This window comes from Andrographis paniculata, unplaced genomic scaffold (assembly GCF_009805555.1).
Source record: "Andrographis paniculata isolate CXL003 unplaced genomic scaffold, ASM980555v1 Contig21END, whole genome shotgun sequence".
NCBI lineage: Eukaryota > Viridiplantae > Streptophyta > Magnoliopsida > Lamiales > Acanthaceae > Andrographis > Andrographis paniculata.
The window spans coordinates 103,225-119,866 of record NW_026137502.1 but is presented as its reverse complement, the minus strand read 5'-3'; the positions used below and the strand labels follow the sequence as shown (position 1 = coordinate 119,866).

Genomic DNA, 16,642 nt, shown 5'->3' with positions numbered 1-16,642 from the left:
GATGCTAACATGAACACAAACGTGATTTGATTCGAAAGGCCCGTCAGACCAGACCAGACCAGAGCAGTAATTCTTACTACTTTGTCATCATCATTTCGTTGATTGATGATTTCATTTTCTCATGAACGAACACTTGGATAGCCCTCCCTCCCCTCCCAATTCAAAATTAATGATCAATTGAGAATTGAATTAGGAATTCTTGTCCCCGAAATTGATTAAAATTAAAATTAATAAATCTTTCATATTAATACCAAAATTAATCATTTTTAGTTACTATTTCTGAATTTTTTTCCCAAAAAGAACAGGCTGGAAGGATTATGTAAACTAACAAATTAAAACAATTGAAAACAAATATACTTGAAAAGCCAAACTAACAAACTCTCAATCATCATCTACACGACTACTTGCAAACTTTTGACTCAATCGAAAAGATTGTTATCTATAATAATAAATACATATATATATATATAGTTTTAAAAACACTTTTATATCATCCCTAAACACATAGAAGGAAGAAACATCTCGACCAAAGATAAAATTGAAGCAGAAAATACCTCTAAAGCAAAAAAATAAATAAATGTAGAAATTTTAACGAACCGATTACTGATTATATCGAAAACAACACAAAAACATCCAAACAATCCAAAATTTGCTCATTGTAATGTGAAAAGTAATACTCATAGTCCAAAACCACATCCATAAAAACTCAAGTAACACGAAATCACTAAGGTTACCCTCGTTCCTAAGCCTTCCTTGGTTTGTTGCTGGTCGTCAGCTGAGATTCCGGCTGCAAAAAATAAATGTCGAATGCATCTCAGTAATGAATATATATAACTATGGAAAATAAGTCTCTAAGCTAATACATTGCAAGGTAAATAATATAAGGAACTCATTGTACCTCCTTCTTGACCGGCTCTTCCTTCTCGGACAAGATTAATTCAATGTGGCATGGGGAAGACATATATGCTGTAAATAAAGAACATGGCTATATCAGTAAAATGAAGTTTGAGGAGCGGAAACAGGTTTGATAAATTAATGCCCACTTACGATTAATTCTTCCGTGAGCTCTGTACGTGCGACGCCTCTGCTTTTGAGCCTGGTTGACTTGGATGTGAGAAATGAAGAGGGAATCCACATCCAAGCCTTTAAGCTGCCATAAGAATAATTGAGATTTCAATGTAAAATATGAGATAACAAAAAGTTGATAAACAATTAGGGGGTAAACAAATTTACCTCAGCATTGCTTTCAGCATTTTTCAGTAAATCCAAGATGAACTTGGCCGACTTTGCAGGCCAACGCCCCTGGCCATTTGAATGGCGATTTTTTGCCTGAGCAGTTCGGCCAACTCCTCCACAGAACCGGGTGAAAGGTATAGCTTGCTTGTGGGCAATCACATCTTCCAAGTATCGCTTCGCCTTATTGAGGGAAAGCTTCCGGATGGCATGGGCTGTCTCCCTAGTGTTCTACACAAATGAAATGAGCCATTTGAGTTTGTAACTACAAAGCTTATATGATTTCAAAGTAATGTAAAATAATGATCAATGTTTATAACTCACAAATAGATGAGCTAGTAGGAGGAATTTAAACAATTAGATACAAGACATACACTTCAACCACTGATTATTAACACATCAGTGGACTTGCAACATAAAAAACAAATTTAGATGTAATACATTATGCTTTTAAAAAATGGTAAATGGCAATTATATCAAGATTATCACCCCAAGGCGTATTCGTCGGGTAGGTGATAAAACTGAAATATTTGATCATGAAGGCTAATTTCATGTTTTATTTAACACATTTAAGCAATTTAACACTTAGTAAATCATAATCAGATTAACTATACAACTTCAGGAAGTGAAGTAGAATTACACATCCAAACAATACATTTACAACAAAAATAGTTTATAGCTACAACCCTCAACATTAGCACAAAATATTAAGCTACTACGATGAGGATAAAAACCAAATTATATATTTAAAAACAAACTATAAATATTGCATTGTTTACTGAACCATAAATCATCGAAATAACTCAAATGATTCACCCAATAACATTGCCATTTTTTTTCCCTGAAGTTTACGAGAGAACTGCTCACAAATGGCAACAGATCCCTGCTTTTATCATCAGGTTGCATAGGTATAATAACAGAAAATTCAAACGCCAAAGAAGACAAATACAATAGTGATACAATCATACAAACGACAACAGTAGATTAATGCCTTGCAACACAAATTATCCAAACAAAGGTAAAAGTGAATTAACTTGCGAACAAATATACCATACATCAACAAATTAAACTTAAAATTCAGACCTTGAAGTGGACTCGCAGCTGCGATCCCCGAGCCTTGCAAGCTGCAAATACACAACAAATCCATGGTAATGGACAAAAAACTACCCCAAGCAAGATACTGCAATTACATCTAAAACAACACATCCAAAGAGAAAAAAACCGACGAATTGAAGTGTAAAGAAATTACATTTGGTAGGATTTTCCGGTTCTCTTGAATACTTCACCTGAAGAAAACATCAAACGCGATGAGAACCTAATAAAAATCAAGACAAATTATTCTCCGTATCAAAGAACCCATGATAGTTTGCGCACCATTGTCTCTGCTGAAGCGGCGGCGAGCCGGACGACGTCTGATATTCGTTAGGGTTTTCTTCGCGAGCGGCTGAGAAAAAAGCTAATGCGGCACCATTCTTCTTTTATAGGGAAACCCTAGCTATTGGGCCGGGCTGGGCTAGGATTGGCCCGCGGTATTTGGGCTAGATCTGAAACTGTATACTTTGGGCTGCATCATCCTTTTATTACTTTTATTTATATATATAATTTGAAATAAATAAAATTTAATCAAGCAAGTCGAGAAAACGTGTAAAAATTATTTTAAAAAAATAAATAAATAAAATTTAATCAAGAAAGTTGAGAAAACGAGTAAAAAATATATTTTGAAAAATAATAATAATAAAATGGGATATATAGTGTGTTAGGATTGAGTCCGCTTTGGACTAAACCCGAACGGATTTGTTTTTGGATATTCTCCAAAAAGCCTCACAATCAATGCCCAATATCATCCATTCCACTTCACCATCTAACCGGGCTCTGATACCGCTGTTGGGATTGGGTCAACTCAATACTAGTATGATATTATCCGCTTTGGACTGAGCCCGCACGAATTTGTTTTTTAATATTCTCCAAAAACCTCACACATAGTATAATACGAAAATGTATAGCAATTCGTTAATTGTATATATATATAACTAACCTGAATCCGGTGTGCTAGACACCCTAATATAATTTTATATATACCTTAACTTATGTTTAATTTTTACATATTTTAAATGTTATTATTTAGTTATAAACAATCTTCTCTTAAAAGAAACGCTCTAAAATTTTTCTGAAAAATTTCCAATTCCAAAGTTTCTTAATTCGGTTCGCGGAATCTGTTATTCTGTAGATTATTCTGAAATTCGCTTCAAGGAAATCGCGTCTCACGCGAGGCTCGGATTTATCTGAATATGATATTCGAAACTATTATTCAGATTCGGTGATTTGATTTTGTCGCCACATCTCAAATTCATTATTTAGATCGCTAACATCATCAAACAACCATAATATGTTGTCGGAATCGGACAATACATATTTTAGAACTTAAAAATATATAATTTAGAAATCGGGGCGGAGGATATGCTCGGAATCAAAGGTTTGATAAAAATGAATTAATGGAGGATATCAGAGGAAAGAAAAACGCGGCAAGCTCTAGAGACCGTGAAGATATATCTAGAAAACAAATTTGTAAAGAAGTCGTGTATGCGATTCCGAACATATCCTCCGCCATTAATTTATTTTGACGATATATAGAGAATGCAAAATGAGATTGGATTATCAATAACTATACAATTTCCATGTAGCTAATGAAACTTTTGAATTAACCCATCTTTTTAAATTAATTAATTTATTTATTTATACGGAGCGAATTCGAAGAAGAAATTGAGGTTGGCGTTGGGGAAGAAAAAGGGTGGAATCAAAGATGCATTCGGGGCGGGGGAGGGAAAATTAAAGATGGATCATACATGGTGGCGGCGGGGGAAGGGCTGCTCCGGCGGAAATAGTGGTGGTGGAGGAGCCTCTAGTTGGCACTGGTGGTGGTGAGAAAGAAGAAATAGTTGTATGTATGTATTTTATAGTATGTACACATGTATATATATGTTATGGTACATATGTATGTGTGTACAGTGAAGAAAAGATTGAGGCATAACGGTTACATAAACAAAAAAAAAAGAAATATTGTTAGTCAAATTTTGAATAGGGTGCAACATTTTGGAAATTAAAAGGTAAGTTTTATAGAATTTTAGGATTTGTTTGCTATTTTGTCAGTTATTTATTAAATTCAAAATAACTATATAAAATTCTTATTTGAATAAAACTTACATAATTAGGTGTGCATTTATAAACATAATTAGGTGTGCATTTATAATTAAATATCAATTTTGGAAAAATATGATGTTTTGTGCATATTTTGAGTTTGTTTGCCTAAATTTTTTTTCGACACAATTCATAATATATATTTTATCTTCTCACAAAAATCAAGATTTAACATAACATATTATTTTTTTATATTATCGATATAATTCTCTATATCTCATAAAAAAACAAAATCTTCAAATCAAAATACTAAACAAACTCTTTAGTTTAAATATAAGGTTTCACACAATAAATAAAATATGAGGTATTATATGTATTTTTACTAAAAATATAAGGGTTTATTATATTACTCAATAATATTTGTTTAGTGTTTTAATTTGAAGTATTTTAATGTGAAGTATAGAAAATTGGGTCAATAATATAAAAAATAATATTTTATATTGAATTGTTGACTTTCAGTCAAAGAATATAATAAGTATATTATTTATATTATGTGGGGGGGGGGGAGAGGGGGTTGCACATTCCGAAAGTTTAAATTATTTGAACCCAACCGAATAATCAAAATTTGAAATTTGAATTAAAAAATCTGAATCAACCCAAAAAATCCGAAATTCTTGTTTTTTATTATTATTTTCTAAAATTCTTATATTTTATGTTACATGTTTATAATTATTTTATAATATTAAATATATATATATATATATAATAAATAAAAATAAGTGTAGCAAAATATTATATTTTGGATTTCAAATTAGTTTGGATTTTTAGGGCATGTTTCGTTTGAGGTAATTTGGAGAAATTGGGTTTGAGGTTGGGTTTTATTTAAATTTTAGGATAGGTACAAATTTTTATATTTCTTTTGTGTTTATGTTTGGTTGGGGTTCGGGTAGTTTTGATATGATGAGTAATAAATATAATAATATAAATATGTATTAATTTTAAAATTTTAAAATTAATAAGGGTATGATTTGATTATGAATTTATATTATATTTACATATATATGTTCTAAGGTTTTATTTATTATATTATACAAAATTTTATTCTCTACAAAATAACATATATATTGTATATTTCGTCTGTCTCTAAGGATCACATTTACCTTTTGTGTCATTATACCTAACATTAAAAATATCCTTATATTTGTATAATTTTTTTTTTTTACAATTTTCTTTCTATTAGTATTATAAGACACTAATTGAAGTTTTTTATAATTTTTTAATAATTTGTACTATGTTTTAATATAATAATTAATATTAAAAAATCAACACGCAAAAAGTAAATGACACCTTTGGAGTCGGACAACAATAATATATTTTATTAAATTATAATTATTATAAATATAAACAAAATAATTATTTGGTGTCTTGCACGACCGTGCATGACAAATTATATTTTAATTTTTTTTTATAAAAAGGTAGAAAAAACTGTCGCGGCAGACTTGTGTCGGGTGTTCAAGAAATATAATCCCATTTTGGGGGTTCTTAATGTGCAAACACTATTTGCAAAGTAAAAAACTCCAAATTAGGTTTGAAGAAACACATCCTTACTATTTTTGAATTCGAATCAATCAAAAAATTTAAATTTTATAAAGTATTCAATTCGAATCAATCCGAAAGTCCAAAAAATTTGAATCAAATTTTTATTTTTTTATTTAAATTATATGTTATATAACAATTTAATTTAATATTTATTTATTTATTTTTTTTATTTTTTTATCTTCGTTCAAAGTTGACGCATTTGGTTAGTGACACGATAATTAATAAAATATAATCTAGTAAGTTATAATATTATTTTATTATATTTATATGAGTGATATTGTTGATATTTTTAAAATAAAAAATAATATATCTGATTAAAAAATTTAAAAAATATATTTAAAGAATTAAATCATTATTATCTTAATAAAATATATACAATATGATACTTTTTTGTAGAGAATAAAATTTGCATAATATAATTAAATAAAAAAAATATTCTTATTTATTTATAATTAACATAAATAAATTTTATAAAAATAAAAAAATTTTAAATGTAGATAAAAATATTTATTAAAGAGATATATAAATAAAAGGATTTTGAGTGAGTACAACATGTTAAAATTTTGATTAAATTGATTCACATTTATTAAGTATGTTTAATATTCTAAAATTTACTACAAATAAAAATATAAACGAATTAAGAGAATGTATTCGATGTAAATTCTATAGAATGTTATTGTACTTTTAAAATTTAAGTATATTTAATCTCGAATTTTAAAAATATTTAAAATGTAAAGGTATGCAATTCAATTTTTTCTAAAAAAAATTTAAAATTCTAAATGATTCAACAATTTATAGATTTTATATTTTATTGAAAATTATAAACAAATTACGGTAATAAATATTACTACAAAAAATAAATGATGGCAATAAATTTTGATAAATAATAAAAATTTGTGAAAAAATTATTATTATTATTACCATTATTAATGTATACATAATAAACATTATGATAATATTTATTAATATTATTATAATCTTATAATAAAAAATAATAATTTAGGACTAAAATATACTTAGTTAATTATTATCAAATTTTTTAAGAATATTTATTTTTATATTATAAAATACTATTTTATCATAATAAATATATAGTATTATTTATGTCCATTTTTATTCAATTATCATATATACTATGATGTTATTTTGAAATAGTTGGTTTATGTTTATCTACTTTTTTTAATTTCAGTTTTTATTTTAAAAAATTGTAAAATTTGATCTTAATTTTATTTATATTTATTTTTTTATTAAAAAATTTATATAAATAATAATAATAATAATAATAATTAAAAAATTATATATTGAATGATAATATACTAATAATTATAAAATTTAAAATATTAATATATAAAGTCAATCAAATTCTATAATCCTATAAAATTCATATAAATTTATAAATAATTCAATCAAATTTATCAAAATTCATCTACATCAATATATAAATCAATCAAACTGTATGAATTATGTGAATTTTTCTAAATCCATGTAAATCTATAAATTTTTTAAATTCTGAAAAAAAAAATCTAATAAAAATTCAAATGAATACAACCTAAATAAAAATTACATATTATTTTCTTTATATCATTAATAAGTACTTATTATTTTATATGTATTTAAGTATTTTATTACTACCTCTGTCTCATAAAGACATAAAACCAACACTATTTGTCTTTTGCCGTAATTTTACTTAATATTAAAAATACATGGTAAAATAGCAAAAGAATCACCGATTTTTCGAATTCCCTGAAAACCCTTCGTAGTTTTAAAATTTTAAAAAATATACTCGTAATTTCCAAAATATTGCACACTCGCTCATTCCCTCTGAATTCTACTAACAAACTTTAAATTTTATCATATTTGACCGTTATGCCCTTATTTATATTTTTTCTAATTACTTCTCTATGTCGTGCTCTTATTTCTTCAATCCAAGAATCCACATCCGCTGAGAACCGCCACCGCTATCGGTTGTCGGAATGTGCTTGAATTGTTCAACGATCAGTCGATTTTTGTAAGAAATAGATTCACTCGCGTCCAATTTCAGAATAAGAACATGAAGAAACTTAATTCAATTTCAATTTACTTTTGGGTCATATTTGTTTGTGTTCCTTGTTATTCTTCCCCAATTTTTTTCTTCGGGTTGCCGCAGTTGCACCAAATTCTTTTTTTTCTTCTTTTTCCCCAATTTTATTTTCTTCTTTCTTTTTTTTCCCAATTCTTTTTCAGAAGAAATTTTTTTCTTTCATTCTTCTTCTTCTTCTCCAATTCTTCTTCAAGCCGCACATTGATCTTTTTCTTCTTCTTTATCCCCCCTTTTTTTTTTCTTTTCTTCTTCTCCAATTCTTGTTCAGGCCTCCTGTTCTTATTATTTTTTTCCCTTCAATTTTCTTTATTTTCTTCTTCTTCGCCAATTCTTCTTCAACTGCACCAGGTTCAAGAACCAACAGTTTGAAACTAGATGGGCAAATATGATTTCAAATTTATTTTTTAGTTTTTTGAGTTGGGTGAAATAGAGGAAAAAATTGACGGTGACTAATAACTTACGAAATTCTCGAATTGAAGTGAGCTCGGATGGAGGAATAAAATAAGGAGAAGGAAAGAAGAGAGAAGGAGAAGGAGATAAAAGTCTTTAGAGGATTATTTTAGTAATTTCGTAGAGATTTTGGACTAAAAATCGCATTTGAGGCGTATGACACGCCATTCTTCTTTTAAGTCTTAACTAATGGAGTTTTTCTGCAACGTTTTAAAAAACACAAGTAGATTTTTTGGAGTTTTAAATCAAGAGTTTTATGCTATTTTGCCAAAATATATTTATATTTATATAATTTACTCAACGAATGTTATTGTATTTGTATTATAAGAGGCTAACATATGTATTTTTGTCATTTTTTTTATTTATACTACGTATAGATATAATAATTAATATTCAAAATCAATACGGAAAAAACCCATGGACTCTTTTTATGGAACGAGAGCAATATAATAATATCAATAAGATAAAATTAGTTTAGTTGTAAATATAAAAATTACAATTTTTTTATAAATTTTTTATATATTTGAAATAATATTAAGAATTATATATATTTAAAATAACAAAATAAACTTGCTCAACTTGTTCGAATTAAAATTATCAGTTTCGATTTTTCGAAAGATCAAATCGAAGTTAAACCTTCTACAATTTTAATTTGTATTTTTTTTATTTCAATTCAGTTCCATTGATTTCATTTCAAAAATCACCGATTTTAGTTTAGCTTGTTAGTTTATATTTATTCTTTTTTAATTCTTTTATTTCTAAATTTCAATTTAAAAAGCTGTAATTTTATTTAGGAATATTATTTTTTTTTTTGTAACATTATGGCTCAGTTGATTAATTTTTTTTTTTTTTTTTTTAATATGAATTGAGAATCCGCAGTGGTTAACCTAAAGTGCTCATTGTATCCAATATTTTTGAATTTTTTATGTGTGGTATGAAAAATTGTGTTAAAAATATAAAATATATTATTTTAAGTTGAATATTTGATTTTTTAAACTTTTTTAATGAGTTTTTTTTTTTTTTTTTTTTTTTTTTTTTTTTTTTTTACTTTTATATAAGTATTTTATATTTTTTAATATTATTTTTGGGAATCGCAATTTATAAATTGGATTGGGTGAACAAAGTATAAATAATAATAACAATTAAATAGATTGTTATAAGATAAAATTTAATTTGGTTGAATAATAATATAATAAATCTGACCAAAATAATAATATAACAAAAAAAATATATATTTAAAATTATTATTATTATTATTAAAATAAAATAAAACTGAAAATAATAATAATAATAATAATAATAATAATGTATTTTTAATATTTTTGTTAAATATTTGAAATTATATATACAAGTGTATTCCATATATTTGAAATTATATAAATTATTAAAAAATATTTAACCCATAAATTTATAAGTTCTAATAAAATTTAGATAAATCAATAAATAATCAAATCAAATTTATCAAAATTCATATAAGTAAATAAATAAAATTAATTAAATTATGCATAAATTCTATAAAATCTCTAATTCCACTGAACTGAAATCTACATATTTTTTTTCAAAGTCCAAACAAATTCATTAGAATCTATTCTAATCGAATAAATCCCGTTAAATTTCAAACAAACAAAAACAAAATCGATGCAAATTTAGTTTGGGCTTTTAAGTAGTAACTAAAATTGAGCTCGACAGGCCCAACGTGTGATCCCCATATCTGGCGGCTTTGTCCATTGCCCTGCCTATCCGATTTCAGCGTTTAATGTTTGCGATTGCAGATTAGACTGTTAAGTGAGAAATTTTGGTGGTCGCCGCCTCTAGATTGCCTGCAGTTGCGCGATCCTTGGGAGGAAGTTTAATTGACGGCGTTGTCCCTACGTTGACTGGTAATTCGTGCTTTCTGAAGTGGTTATACGATTCTATGGATGTAAAATCTTTTGTTTTATATTTGATTTGCTGTTGCGAGAGACTTGAGCAGTGTGATTTTCCGAAGATTGTCAAATCGATGTAGAATTTCTTTTAATTGAGTAAATATCCCTGATTTAAGCGATGGAAGTTTCTGGAAAAGCGAATTTGTTTGGCGATGTGAATGCGTGTTTGTTCGTCGAGATGAACAATTTTATGCTTTATTTTTTAGTTCTGCGGATTGGCGATTGTTTAGTTGACTAAATCTGATGTATTTTTGTGTGCCCTTGTTGACATGATTAGAAAGCCAATGTGAATTGGATCTATGAATTTCCTCGATGATTTTGCTGCCAGAACTTTTAATTAATTCCCTAATTTAAAATAATGTATTGTTCAGGTTATCTTATTTTATGTATGTAAGATCACTGGAACACATATGCTATTGTATGTTTTTTAATGCTTCTGAGTCTTGAAAACTCCTACAAATGATTCCTTATGATTTAAATGCATGCCCCACCATGTACGAGTGCTTTTGATTGTGTGTTGTGGGTTATAATTTCATCCAGTGGAAAATAGGTTTTTTCATGTGTACTTTTGAATGGAAATTGATATTAGATGCTATATTTTGAATGGAAAATAGATATTGAAATTGCTGCACAGACATTTGGATCTCTGTTTTCTGTCATCAATTTATTCTTTAAGTGTGTGTTTGTTAGTATTTTTAATTTGTTATGTTTTCTTATGTTAGGTGTGTCAATAATATTAAAAATGCTTTATTTTGTTCGATTGTTATTATTGTGAGTATATATAGTATATATACTATTTTATACATTGTGTGAGTGTGTGTATACTTGTATTTTTTGGTAATTTTAATCGCGAAGCTAGTATGTATTTTTGGTTGGTTGAACACTTGTGTTCCTTATTTCGTTTTTTATATTTGTTATGTGTATGTTATTATGGGATTGGCTCCCACTGTGACTAAGTTTTGTGTTCCTTAATTCACTTTCACAATATGTGTTTGTATCTTATGTTGGTTTGTGTTTTGTCGTGGCGTAGCGAGTGGTGTAGGATGCAGTTTATTTTCTTAAAAACATGAAGCCTGACAATTGAGTTTTGGTCCACATTCCACAAGCAAGTACACTTCTGTTACATGCTCTATTGCACTTCACCATATTCCGCAATAATCTTACAATTATCTTAGTTTTCCTAGTAAGTGCTTTCTTAAAATGTGAGTTCATTTTTGGCATACTATGAGTGATATTTATGACTAGCATATGTTCTATGCATTTTAGCAAATAGCGACTTCTTCCTCTAGCAGAACACCTTGATTGAGTGGGGCATTTGGGCGAATATGCGGCAACTACAATTTTGCATGTACATATTCTACAGTAAACTATGATCGAATGTCCCACATTTATTATAATTTTTTATACCGTATCATAGCTCCTCATTTCTTGCATACTTAAGCTTATATAGATTTGTTTCCCCCTTTAATCGAAACCTGTTGGTAGATGGATTGGAAAGGGCAGAAGATGGCAGAGCAGCTGATGCAGCTGATGTTGGTATCGTTTGCAGCGGCTGCATTCGTTACAGGCTATGTCTTGGGGTCATTCCAGATGATGCTGCTCATCTATGCAGCTGGGGTTGTGCTGACTTCACTCATAACCATTCCCAACTGGTCCTTTTTCAACCGTCACCCCCTCAACTGGTTAGATCCCATCGAAGCTGACAAGCACCCGAAGCCACAGGCTGCTACAGCCTCTGCCCCCAAGAAGAAATCATCTCACAGAAAAGCCAATTGAAGGTGAATCTCCTAAGGTATTATATCATATTATACATGAGTTCTTTATTATTATTATTATTATTATGCCTTGGATAGATGGTTGATGAAATATGGATGTTTTGAACCTTGATTTTACTATCTGGTATTGGCTACACAAGTATTTCCCATAACTAGTGATGCCTTTTTGGTACATTCTTTGTGGTGTTACAATATATGTCTTGCGCTACAATAGTCGGTCCTGGGCTAGGTTAGGTTATAAAATTTGCATGAAAAGTTTAAATATATGTGTATATATCGATTCTGGGTAGAAATGGCTATAGGCTTGTCTTAGAGCAAATACAATTTTATATGGAAGCTTTTTTATTCAAGGTTTTAAATTCTAATCTAATCTCTTCCTATGTAATTTGTTATTATACAAAAATTTACATTTGTGAGATGATGGAGAAAGAAAAATGGTAATGACCTGAAAATGTTTGAAATTTTTTTGTACAATAAGGCTTTTCTATTAGTTCCGCAGTCATTGTATTTACTATTTACTCTTAGGAGAGAATCTGCAATAATCTCTATCTTTATACAAGGCTTTGTACAAGTCTTTCACCCTCTCCTCTCTCAGTCTAACAAGTTGGCGAAACAAGTGGATTACTCCATAATTTATCATAACCCGCAAATAAGATTATTTGCGGGTAACGTTAAGATTTAGACAGTGCAATCCAATCCACCGGGCCACGCCAATCCAAGGACTTTTAAAAACTAGTATTATTTTTTATATATTTAATATAAGAAATAGTTCTATCTTAGTTTAAATAATAAATATTTCAAAACAAATATCTAATATAAATTGATTTAAAAATTTAAATATCTTTGATTTTTATTTCTTTAAAAAATAATTGGTAATTGAAAACATTTAAATAATAAATAGGTATTATTATAGAAAAAATTTAAACTACAATGAATGAAAGATGAATAAAATAAAAAGCGGCATTGATAAAAATTGAATTTAATTTATTTTCATCATTTTTTCTTTCTAAAAATAAATACTATTGGAGTTTGAATTTTGTATTTCAACTTTGAAGAATAAAAAAATTTAAATTTGAAAAGTAATTTAATATTATATAAAAATGTATTGATTGATGTATAGTATGTATGTAAAATTTATTTTTAGGAGTATAATATTAAAAAATAAAAGATAGATTTGGAAGGTATTTGGAAAACAACATTTTGAATCATTTTTAGTTTATTAAAAAAAAAATTAATTGTTTGACCGGTCTGAAAATTATTTCGAGTGTTTTGTAAATTAACTTTTTAAAATAGCTTATTGGATAATAAAAATGGGTGTGTTTATCTTATAAAATTGATATATATATATTTTATGTGAGTTATAGAGTATTTAATAAATAATATAAAAATAATGAATATGTGAATGTATTAATTTTTTTTTTGAAAAAATATAAATAATAAAAAAAAACTCACCATTTTCAAAAAATTATGTATATTCTGGCGTTTCAAAACAACCTTTTTATTCTAATATTTTTTAATTCATAATTTACCCTTAAATATTAATATTTCATTAACATGTATATATACATATATTAATATATATTTTATTAAATTATTTATTTTAATATATTTTCTTCAAATAGATTATAAATTTATTTTTTTAAATTTAAAATAATTAAAGTAATTATCTTTTATATAAATAATTTTATTTGAAAAATATTTAAATTTGTTAAAATAAAGATAAAAAATATTATTATTATTATTATTATTATTATTATTTAACCAGAATTTTTTTATATTAAAAATGAATATATTAAAAAAAAAAAACATTAAAATTTTAAGTTTACTAAAAGAATAATTAAAAATTTAACATAATAAAATTATTTCTACCAAAAATTTGCTTTTTATATTTCACATTATTTCTGATAAGAAATACCTATAGTTTTTAACATACTAATTTTTAGTAACTTCTAATAAAAATTCTAAAAAATTCTACACACGAACGGAAATAATGCAATTAAATATACTTTAAAAATAAAATACAAAATATTTTAATTGTCATTTTACGTATAAACAACTAATATTAAAAAATTATTTTACCAAATATTTTAACACAAGTATAATATATTAAGTTAGTCAAATCATTTAATCGAATCAACTATCAACTAATGGTTAATCGAATCGGCCAACAATTAATTGTCGAACATCCTTTCATATTTTTTAGAATTTCTTTTTTTTTTTTTTTTTTTTCTTTTCTTTAATGAGTTTGTTAAATCCTCATCCTAAGTTCCCAAACAAATATATAAATTTTTAGTTATGGTTTGAAATAGATTTAAAATGAGATGTTGATTTAATTTTATTATTGTAAAACATAATATTTTGATGCGATATTTTATAAGAAAAAATAATGCATTGTTTTAAAAAAACATACTGAGATGAATAGTAATAATTTGTGTTTTGAAATTATAATACTCCCTCCATCCCAATACAATAGTCTTGTTTAATATTTTTGTCCGTCCTAAAACATTAGTCTTATTTCCATAAATAACCATATCACTATGTAACTACTCTTACTATTTCATTATTATTACACAATTCTCACTACCTTTTACACTAATACACCCACAAAGACAAAAATGTCTTTTACCTATACATTTTACTCACTATCAATATAATATTGGGAAAGTTGAATTAAAATCCCTGTCAGATAAATTCACTTGTAATTCAGTACCTATTTAAAATAAATTGGACTGCAGTCCCTACTTTATGGATTATGTATGTTACAGCTCCCCAATTGTATTTTCCCCTCAATTAATGTTATATACACAATAGGTACTCGAAATAAGTTTATCAATACTTCAAAAGTTGTAATATATACCTACATTATTTCCCGCTCTACCCCCATTATAATCATATATACTTCAAGTTAAATATCGCGTACATTTTTTCGCGAATTAAAAAATAAAATATAAATAGTTACACACGATTTAACAAGGGTTGAGACAGGAAACTTCTCATAACTCTCCTCATCTCGATTTTAAACCCTACATCTTCCATCTTTAGGCAAACCGACGTTCTTCAATCCCTAGCGATCAAGTAGCGTCTGATTGGTGAAAAAATAGTGAAGAAAATAACTGACCTGCTCCCATCCCCCGACAAGTTCGAAGAATTAAGTGTATGGTCGGATTTTTTCGATTTTTTATTCTGTTGACATTAGTATTTTATACCGTAGTTTGTTTGATTATTTGGAGTGTAAGTCTTGGTTCTGTGTATGTATGTCTCGGTTCAGTGTTGAGGAGCCTTGGGTGATTGGTGTAGTTGTGTTTGTTAATCGAGTTTGAAATCGTTCGTATGTTTGCCCACGTAGATCGGGTTGGGTGTTTTACTTCGCACCGATTTGGGTGATTTTATTTGCTTAATCTGTGATTTTTGTTAATTTTGTAAATGTATATCTTTTTAGTTATCCGGAGTTGCATATTTCATGTTTTTTGTTTGATTATTCGGTAATTAGTCATGTTTTTAGGTTGCAAATGTGGTATTGTTAGGTACCCCAAGTTGTATCTTTTAGGTCTAGTATGCTAAGAGTATACTTTTAGGGGACTACTGTGTATTCGAAATGTATTGTTACGTACTCCTGATAAATTCTTATAATTTTTTTAATAAATTTGATATTTGGGTAATATAGATTGATGATATTTATTAATTGACCGTAGGTTGGGTTATGCTCGAGTTCAATTCACCGCATAATCCGTTCGGACAAGGGAATGCGAAAAAATTAGTGCATTTACTGGATATATATAATTAATTGACCGTGGATAAACCGAATTACGTAACAAAATATTGTGTTATTTTTGCATACATGCTTTTTATACTTGTACAGTTGTACCTAATCGCAATACACCTATGGCTCATGGTAAGGAAAACGCCCGAATACGTAAGATTTCGACATCAAGGTGACACTCTCGATTGTAGTCCTTTGGTCCGCATGTTCGCCAAAAGTTTTGCCCACGCGAATACAACAGTCCATCTCATTGGTGGTATCGGTGGCGAGTTTGATAATGTGAAAAGCTACCACAGTAAAATTGCGGCCAGAATACTGAAATGTGCATCCTCCAAACCGTAGATTCTGATGAGCAACACAGGGTAAGTGAATGTCTGTAATGAATTTGGGATTGATTTGGGTTATGTTATTTGTGGTTGGTTTGGGTAATATGTTATTTTCGGATTGAATCGTTGGTTGAATTGGTTCGATTGGTCTCCGATTCGATGGGATTGTATTAAGATTGATTGAGAGATTGAATTGTGGGTTGAATTTAGTGAAACTTAATATTTGGAGTAATGTTATCAATTGTGTTGTGAATGATTGTATAATTAATTCTTCACATAGTCAGAATTGCAATAATGCACATGATGTACCTCCTCAAGAGATCGATGTACCCGTCTAACTAGATCAAAGTACCTTCAAT

General features: G+C 27.6%; 2 protein-coding genes and 1 non-coding gene across 3 annotated transcripts; 1 reads left to right on the top strand and 2 right to left on the bottom strand.

Moving 5' to 3' along the window:
- Positions 1-586: 586 nt before the first annotated feature.
- Positions 587-2,688, bottom strand: LOC127245181 (60S ribosomal protein L17-2-like). The gene is made up of 7 exons (XM_051265929.1): positions 2,608-2,688; positions 2,483-2,519; positions 2,317-2,357; positions 1,234-1,464; positions 1,048-1,150; positions 899-966; positions 587-787 (listed from the first exon to the last, which is right to left on the bottom strand). Exons 1-7 carry the CDS (start codon positions 2,608-2,610, stop codon positions 743-745), a joined length of 528 nt encoding a protein of 175 aa, XP_051121886.1. The 5' UTR covers positions 2,611-2,688; the 3' UTR covers positions 587-742.
- LOC127245216 (small nucleolar RNA snoR74) lies at positions 1,995-2,126 on the bottom strand. Its single transcript, XR_007837416.1, has one exon. It is a non-coding gene; the product is annotated as a small nucleolar RNA snoR74 (small nucleolar RNA).
- A 7,523-nt stretch (positions 2,689-10,211) lies between the features above and the next one.
- On the top strand, positions 10,212-12,567 carry LOC127245200 (signal peptidase complex subunit 1-like). Its single transcript, XM_051265959.1, has 2 exons — positions 10,212-10,377; positions 11,908-12,567. Exon 2 carries the CDS (start codon positions 11,908-11,910, stop codon positions 12,196-12,198), a length of 291 nt encoding a protein of 96 aa, XP_051121916.1. The 5' UTR covers positions 10,212-10,377; the 3' UTR covers positions 12,199-12,567.
- Positions 12,568-16,642: the final 4,075 nt, after the last annotated feature.

Bases quoted from the DNA above. Each gene is read 5' to 3' on its own strand.
- LOC127245181 (XM_051265929.1), bottom strand. The intron at 1,465-2,316 runs GTCTGAATTTTA...TCATTTGTGTAG, and splicing joins AGCTGCGAGTCCACTTCAAG to AACACTAGGGAGACAGCCCA. The intron at 788-898 runs GTACAATGAGTT...TATTTTTTGCAG, and splicing joins AAGAGCCGGTCAAGAAGGAG to CCGGAATCTCAGCTGACGAC.
- LOC127245200 (XM_051265959.1), top strand. From the start codon at position 11,908: ATGGATTGGAAAGGGCAGAAGATGGCAGAGCAGCTGATGCAGCTGATG.